This window comes from Nematolebias whitei, chromosome 9, assembly GCF_014905685.2.
Source record: "Nematolebias whitei isolate Nwh7 chromosome 9, NemWhi1, whole genome shotgun sequence".
Lineage (NCBI taxonomy): Eukaryota > Metazoa > Chordata > Actinopteri > Cyprinodontiformes > Rivulidae > Nematolebias > Nematolebias whitei.
The window spans coordinates 11,386,463-11,395,306 of NC_056506.1; the positions used below are offsets into that span (position 1 = coordinate 11,386,463).

The following is an 8,844-nucleotide window of genomic DNA, read 5'->3' on the forward strand; positions in this document are numbered from 1 at the left end:
GCCAACTCTCCTGACCTGAACCCCATAGAGAACCTGTGGGATATTGTGAAGAGAAAGTTGACAGACACAAGACCCAACACTCTGGATGAGCTTAAGGCCACTATCGAAGCATCCTGGGCCTCCATAACACCTCAGCAGTGCCACAGGCTGATTGCCTCCATGCCACGCCGCATTGAAGCAGTCATTCATGCAAAAGGATTCCCGACCAAGTATTGAGTGCATAACTGAACATGATTATTTCAAGGTTGGCGTTTTTTGTATTAAAAACACTTGTCTTTCATTGGTGGGATGAAATATGCTAATTTTTTGGGACAGGCATTTTGGGTTTTCATGAGCTGTATGCCATAATCATCAGTATTAAAACAATTAAAGACCTGAACTATTTCAGTTGGTGTGCAATGAATCTGAAATATATGAAAGTTTCATTTTTATCATTACATTATGGAAAATAATGACCTTTATCACAATATGCTAATTTTTTTAGAAGGACCTGTACACATATAAAAGACATCAGCACGACGGCTCAGAAGTTAGCACTGTTGCCTCACAGCAAGAAGGTCCTGGGTTCAATCTCCAGGTGGACCTGGGGTCTTTCTGTGTGGAGTTTGCATGTTCTTCTCGTGCTTGCGTGGGTTTTCTCCGGACACTCCGGTTTCCTCCCACAGATCAAAAACATGCAAGTTAGTCTGCCTTCAGGGCCAGTCCTCCCTTGCAAAAGAGATCTGTGATCTCAATGGGATTTGCCTGGTTAAATAAAGGTTAAATAAAAAATAAATAAACAAACATTAAAAAGACACTTAGGGAGACATTATTAGTAAGACATCAAAAGGACACAAAATGGAACATTAAAAAGAAGACATCAAAAGGAGAACAAGTGCGATATCAAAAGGAACGATCTAAAGCAGTGGACTCCAACCTTTATTGCTCCACGGACCGGTTTGATGTCAGACAATATTTTCACAGAGTGGTTTGGGGGTCCTCCCCAACAGAATTTTGAATAAAGTAGATGCCATTTCTTGCATTCTGGTGTATTTTACAAACATTTCAAACATTTTTCACTTCAAATCCTCTGGCTGCATGACAAACAGCTTCATGAGCAGAGATCATCATCCGTTTTATCAGTTCGGTGAAAGTTCAGAAAACTCCTGCAGTGATTCACACATCAGATTGTTCACAAAAGCACAGGAACTTATGCCTAGTGCAAAACGTTCAATTATATTTTTGTGTTTTATAATAAAATTACCCATGACTTTGAACTTTTAGGGGCAGAGATTTTTTTGAGCAGAAGCAAAAATATGAAGCGACAGCTGTGATGTGATATTAGGAAGCCTGTTAAAATTATAGTTTTATTTTATATAGGTTTATAGTCAATTTTTGTCAGGCAGGTTGAAAAATATGCAGTGTAATCCTTCAAAATGCACAGATACAGCTGCGCACCTCCGCCTGTCTGCTCCAGACTACGTAGCTGAATTGCTTTGTTCAGAATCAGAATCAGAATCAGTTTATTATTGCCATGTCAATGAACGAGGTTCACAAACTAGGAATTTGCTTTGACATAAGGTGTGAATAGTAATAAAGTAAAATAAAGTAAAAATAAAGTAAAAATGAAGTAAAAATGAGAACATTACATAAGACATAAGACCTGTGTACACCCACAAATAAAGTAAAATTAAAAACATAACATAAACATGTGTACACCCATACAATAGAAAACAATAAAAAAGCTTAGAAAACAGTACAGATGGAGTATTCAATTATAATACAGATGTAATGTGACCAAAGCAGAAATTATGAGGTAACGTTATGAGTGTTCAGGAGTCCAACAGCAGAGGGGAAGAAACTGTTCTTATGGCGGGAGGTTCTGGTCCGAATGGACCAAAGCCTCCTGCCTGAGGGGAGTGGTTCAAACAGACCGTGTGCAGGGTGAGCAGTGTTCACCAGTAATGTAGAACTGATCTGCGCATGCGCCTAGCAGAAACTGAAACTAACCACTACGTTGACCTGCGTCAAGAGTGAGTCATAGACTGATGTGGTAGAGAGAATCTGGCGATTTTTCAAAATAAAGCTTTTTTTCCCTTTCTGTGCAGCCCGGTACCCATTGACCGGTCCGTGGCTCAGGGGTTGAAGACCACTGGTCTAAAGGACACAAAAAAGGAGCGATAGGAAGGACATAAAGGGAAGACATCCAAAGGAGGATATTAGAAGGACAGAAAAAATATGTCAAAAGGAAACCTAGGAAGACATTAAAAGGACACATCAAAAATAAAATATCAAAAGGGAGACATCAGATTACACAAACGGCAACAAAAGGAGACAAGGAAACTAGAAAATGTAAAAATTACATAAAGAGGCACAATAAAGACACACAATGAAACAAAAAAAGACGTAGAAGACATAAAGATGCATAAGGAGACAAGAAAGTCTAAAAAGACAGATAAAGCCAGTACTCTGAAGTATTTTCAGAGAACAAAGTGTTTGAAAGATTTATATAAATATTTATGCAATAAAATTAAATGAAATTCAATCATTCAAAAAGTACAATAGCTACAAACACCAGAACTTATAGCCCTAATGTCCTGAACAAGCTGAACGTTTTGATACATGAACGTTAAAATACCGTAGTTCATATTATTCTGAAGTAGTTAAACTTCAGGATATGTACAGAAAACTGTAAACCTTAATAAAAATGCTTTTAGTGCTGACTAAGCACTTGCACTGCTAATAACACAGTACTGTTGAAAGGTCTTTATTTATTTATTTTTTACCTTGGCCAGTCTGTCTCTCAGAGCCTGTCTCACTGCCCTTTCAGTGTGGCCCTCAGTGGACAACCAGGCCTGCTTGGCTTCAGCTCTGGATAACTGAAGTACACTTTTAACATCTGACGAGTCGGCTTTTTCTCCTCCATCACCAGGTGGGTCTTCTTTTGACACGTTCTGCAGTAGATGAGAATTTATCAACAACAAAAGACACAACAGAGTGTGACATGCATACATGAATGTTTTAAATGTGCACTAAAAGAAGTGTACTGACAGCTAATGCCTTGTCAGAAACACACTGAAGGAAGGATGTTGCCACCAGCATCCTGATCTGGTCTAAGATTAGAAGGAGATCTGTCTTCATCCAGCTGCAGGACAATGCGCTACTCTCCCCAGTAACCCTCATGCTCGTGAAGACCTCCTCTGGACTCAGGCCTTTCTTCTCCCCGACCTGACGCAGACAAACGGGACAAAATAAATCACACACCGTTGCTGTATGTTTATATGAAGAGATCAACACGTCATGAAGGTGACTTGCTCTTATGAGCTGAATCAACTTCAGTCCATCCTCCTTCATCAAATTCTGCCTCTGGGAGTCCAGGTTCTTAGGAGCCAGTTCTTTGGGTTTGACGGGCAGAGCAGGGACCCGTCTGACAGGTGAGGGGGGGTGGAGCTTGACTGGGAGGGGTGCAGGCTCCGGACGAGCCAGGTCACACATTTCACACGTTGTAGCCGGAGAGTAATTTAAATAGGTGCAAAACTGACAAACCCACTGAAACAGGAAGACAAGCAAATACGGACAGTTACAAATAAAACTAAAGTTCAAACAATCCTGTTGGTCCTAAAGGAGAACAAATAAAAACAAAACAACAAACACTTAAGCTGAATTTTTTTTTAGTACAAAGTATATTAAATCAATATGCCAAACTTTTGGTACCAAAACGTAATACGCAGGTTTGTACCAGGATCCTGAAAGTACCCAATAGGTACCTGGATGTATTATGTTACCAAGACTTCATGTGCAAAATCATTTCACATTTCATGCTTTAGTCGTATATGAAAAAAACAAAAAAAAACAATAAGTATATAACGAACTAATTTATTTTAGAAAACTACAATATCAGATTCACATTGAATACAGTTCCAACAAATATATCAAACTGGAGATTAAAATTTATAATTCAGCCATTACAAATAAAAATGTTTCTTTGATCTCGCTGGTGAATATTCTCAGTCATCAACTTGGTAAATTCAAAAAAGTTCAAGACTAAAACAACTGGACTTTATTTGTAACAGAAGATGTTTCACTTCTCATCAGAGGAGCTTTCTCAATTCAAAGAGCAGAGTGTTCGAGTTATAAAGCTGAACTAAGCTAGATACATGTGCAGACTGCCCTATCACTCCTCACAATAGGCCTACACAATAGACCATAACGAACCTCTATTGTGAGGACTGATGGGGCATTCTGCACATGTATCTAGCTTAGCTCAGCTTTATAAGGCCCTATTTACACGGACACGATGGGGGGAAACGTAGGTTTTTTTGTATGTTAATTAGAGGAAAAGATTTGCGTTGACACAGTCGGATTTTGGGTTTACATGCATCTGGAGGATTCCCCCCCACCCTCCCGAATCCGCTGTAGTTACCATGCCGGGTCATTAGATGGCGCTGTGAATTTTGTACCTTCACCTAATGTGCATGCATGCTGCCTCGGCACACTGTTTTCCTCTAGGCTAAAAGCTCAGCTAACAACAACGTAACAACAAGCTAAGCTGGATTCTGGCTGGATTTTGGATAAGAGTCGACAGATTTGACGCCAAGCGGGACGGCTTCGTCTAACAGCTCCACACCGGTCGCTGAGTGAATCAGAACAGAGTCGACAATGTCGGACTTTATTCCGTGATAAACAGTAGCCAATTTACTGCAGGTAAATCAAATGTTCTTAATAATGTTTGCTTGTGTTTACTTCGGTTACAAAACAACCAACTGAGTTCTGTTTCGTATAGGCTTCGCCCTTTAAGGCTGTCGCTGGTGGGTTTATCCCAGCATGCAAAGCATCGCACTGAAAAAATTTAGTCCACGCCCACCAGTTGTGTGGGCCCCACCCGGTCCATATAAATTATGTTAAGAGTGGGTAATCAGCTCCCATTTTTTCTTCAGCAAGCTAATAGCACTGTCAGAAGAACGAAGAATGAAGGTTGTCCAGCTTGACCGGCACAACCTTTGTTAAGGCTGCCTGGGTCCCCACCACGCCAACCTCCTGACGTTCCAGTGAGTTCTTCCTCCCCGAAGAGAAGCAGACGAGCAGCCTTGTTTCAAGGTAAGCGCCGAGGAATATTTTTTCAGTGGCGGGTCGCTACCCGCTGGACGACGAGTGGTCGCGTTCAACCAGGGGTGTGGTGCCCGCTTTGGTCGTCTGATTTTTAGCGGGGGCCACAAGGTCTAAAATCTTAGAGCAGGTCACATCATGCCTACTGAGCAGCTCCTGCGTACTAATACAGGCAGAGGTTTCAGGGACTGAAGCAGCATCAGTAATGAATGCAGAGGAAAAAAGAGCAGCGGTTGAAGAGTTAAATATCCGACAACTCTTGGCTGGAGCGGTGGATTTAGACTCATGAATAACAGAGGTTTCGAATGAAATGGGTTTGTGATCTGAAACAATAGCATCCCCAATTTCCAGATTAACCACAGACAATTCGTGAGACAGAACTAAATCAAGTGTATGGCCCTGTTGATGAGTTGGACCAACAACATTTTGCACAAGGTTGAAAGATTGGATCAGATTTAGAAACTCCTGCACCAAAGGCTTTTCAGGACAGCAAACGTGTACATTAAAGTCTCCCAGAATCAAGACCCTGTCGTAATTGAGCAGTATTCCAGTCAGAAAGTCAGAAAATTCACTTGTGAAGTTTTTGTTGTACGAGGGTGGTCTGTAGATCAGGCTACACAGTGTTGGGTTGGAGCGGCCCAGCTCAAAGTACAGCAGTTCAAAACTCTGAAAAGCTACAGCCTGTAGCTGTCTACAGTTCCAGAGCTTTTTAAAAACTGTTAATAATCCACCACCTCTACCAGAAGTCCTTGGAGCATTAAAAAGGCACAATCCACCAGCAAAAGTTCAGAAAAAACACTTAACTCACCAGGGGCGAGCCAGGTCTCTGAAACAAACATGAAGTCCAATCCATTGGAGCAGAAAAAGTCATTTAAGATGAAGGTTTTATTTGCCAGCGACCTCACATTCAGCAGAGCAATCTTTGTAGGACCAGTAGCTGAAGGAAAAGCTGAGCACGGAGCCCAGATCAGCTGTTTCAGATTTTTGGAGTTTGAAGCGTGCCTCCAAGGACCAGAGACACCGCAGCTGTGCGCGCGCCCGTGGTGCGAGCCTGTCTCGACTACGGGGATCAGGCAGGAGCCAGTAGGATCAGCGAAGCACCCGGACAGGCGAATATGCAGCAGATGGTCAGTAGGAGATGATGCAGCAGACAGTCCGGAGTTGGTTAAGTTCCACTGGAGACGACCAAAACCGCCGCGGCTGTGTGCGTGCCCGCTGCATGTACCAGGCCCGGCCACCTGTAGCAGGCTGGAGTTGAGTGGATCAGCGAAGCATCCGGATGGACAGTTTAACATCTGATGGTCAGCAGCAGATGACAAAGCAGCAGAGAGCTTGAAGCTGGCTTTAATCCTCATGAGACGGCTGGTACATCTTCCACGGCGCCTGGAGCGATGTTTTCGGGAAGGCAGAAATGCTGCACGCTGCAGGTAAACAGGGACATCAACAAGCAGAGGGGGTGGGGGTCCAGAGCCCCGATCAAAGTGGTTGAACAAGGCGGGGTTTGCAATAGATAACTGTATATTTAAAAGTTGTTGGCGATCATAAACAAGCAGTGAGTTGATGTCACCGAAGAAAAATGACAAAAACAGAAAAAACCTATCAAAACAGACAGAGGTGAACAGCAAGCCACCAGCACCGGCGCCATTTTCCCCGCACAGGGTTCTACTCTCGTCACTTCCTGGTCCCAAAACGGACCGGAGGGATGAGACCCATCTTAGATTTGTCAATTTTCAACTGTGAGACAACATTCCATTCAAAATGTGTCGAGTCGGCTCTGTAGCCGCTACACAGAGCAGGGATGAGAATTCTGTTTTATCTGGATGATCTGTTGTTGCTGACCCGTTTTCCAGACAGGTGGCAGCAGTGCAACTCAGGCGCTGACGTCACACCTGCAAAATCTGGGCTTCACCATAACAGGGGGAAGAGTTCGGTTCACCCGGCCCAGACGATCGGTTATCTGGGAGTGAAGCTAAACCCGGTCACTACGAGGGCTCGTTTATCTCAGACAGGAACCGAAGCTCTAAAGACCAGCTGCTCCACGTGAAGCCGGCAGAGTGATAGCTGTTTTCCGTCATGAAGTTATTAAGGACATGTCATCTGCTCACACGGCACAACGCCTCCAGAGGTGGTTAGCTCATTTGCATGTGGACCCGGTGAGCCAGAAGAGATGGTTGATCGCTGTGCCCCCTCCATAAGAATTGACCTGAGACACTGGGAAACCCTCTTGTTCTGTCGGAGGGAGTCCCTGTCAGCAGACCTACGTCACATGTGTCATTCTTCACAGACGCGTCCCTGTCAGGCTGGGGAGGCACATGCATGTCTTGAGCTGTGGGGGCGCTGTGGCCACCCTAAACAGCTGCTCATATAAATGTTTTGGAGTGTTGCACGGTTTTGAATGTGATTCAACATTTTGCTCCTGTGTTGCGGAATCAACATGTGTTGATTCACACAGACAACAAGTGACTACAGCATACATAAACCGGCAGGGGGGGGGGGGGGGGTGCTCAGCCCAAATGTTACACATTGCGGGACAGATGCTGTGTTGGGCACACCAAAATCTGCTCTCCATCAGAGCAGTGTATATCCCCGGTGTTCTGAACAGAAGGGCGGATGTGATGTCCAGGGGCGGTCCGCGTCACAGGGACTGGAGCCTCTATCCCGAGCTGATGACTCAGACGTGTCAGAAATTTGGCAGCGTGACCGTGGGCTTGTTTGACACACGAGAGAACGCTCAGTGTCAACTATGGTTCTCACTGAGCCCACAGGACGAACCACCACTAGGGCATGACGCGCTTGCTCACAGCCCGTGGCCCAAATTGCTTCTTTACGCATTTCCCCACTCCCTCTGATATCACGGTTTCTGAACTGAGTTAGGGAGGAGGGACTGACAGACCTCCTGGTGGCTCCAGAGCATGTGAACACCCCGTGGTTCCGAATTCTACGACGCCTGTTATCGGGGCACCCGTGGAAACTTCCGTGGAGGGAGAATGCTCTCCTCCAGGTGGGAGGAACGATCAGGAGTTACCCAGAAATAGGCCAGCACCTTTGGGTCTGGCCGCTGAGCGGATCCGTTTTAGAGAGGATGGGTATCTCTCAAGATGTGGTGCGCACGATCCAGGTTTCACGTGCTACCTCCACCACAGCGCTGTACACATGAAAGTGGACAGCTTTTTCAGCGCTGGTGTATGGAGAAAGGTGTAGAGGCTACCTCATGTTCACTAGGTGGCGTGCTGTCTTTTCTGCAGCAGTTGATGGACAGAAATCTGGCGTTCAGCACGATTAAAATGTACGTTGCAGCCATCTCTTCTTGTCACGAAGGTTTCGGGGACATAACAGTTCTTAATCATCTGCTGATGAAGCGTTTTTTTAAAAAGGTGTACAGAGGCGCAGGCCTGTATCACGCACACTTTCTCCACAGTGAGTTTTAATGCTGGTTCTGAGAGCCCTGATCAAAGGTCCACTCGAGCCACTAGATCAGGTTCTGATTAAATTCTTGTCTCTTAAAACAGCCCTGCTGTTGGCTTTAACATCCGCTAAGAGGGTGAGTGATTTATTTGCCCTCTCTGTCGCTCCGTCATGTCTCAGAATTCAGGCTGATGGCAGCTCAGCTGATCTGAGGCTTAACCCAGCGTTTATACCTAAAATCATCACAAGCTCATTTAAATCAAGAGTGATATCGTTGGAGGGTTTTTTCCCTCCTCCCCACAAATCAGAAGAAGCATATTTCCATCTTCTCTGTCCTGTGCGTGCATTGACGTG

General features: G+C 44.5%; 1 protein-coding gene across 1 annotated transcript; it reads right to left on the minus strand.

Annotated features, from left to right (window-relative positions):
- Positions 1-2,794: 2,794 nt before the first annotated feature.
- LOC119414871 (E3 ubiquitin-protein ligase RNF31-like) lies at positions 2,795-3,505 on the minus strand. Its single transcript, XM_037681992.1, has 4 exons — positions 3,295-3,505; positions 3,031-3,207; positions 2,870-2,933; positions 2,795-2,802 (listed from the first exon to the last, which is right to left on the minus strand). Exons 1-4 carry the CDS (start codon positions 3,472-3,474, stop codon positions 2,795-2,797), a joined length of 429 nt encoding a protein of 142 aa, XP_037537920.1. The 5' UTR covers positions 3,475-3,505.
- Positions 3,506-8,844: the final 5,339 nt, after the last annotated feature.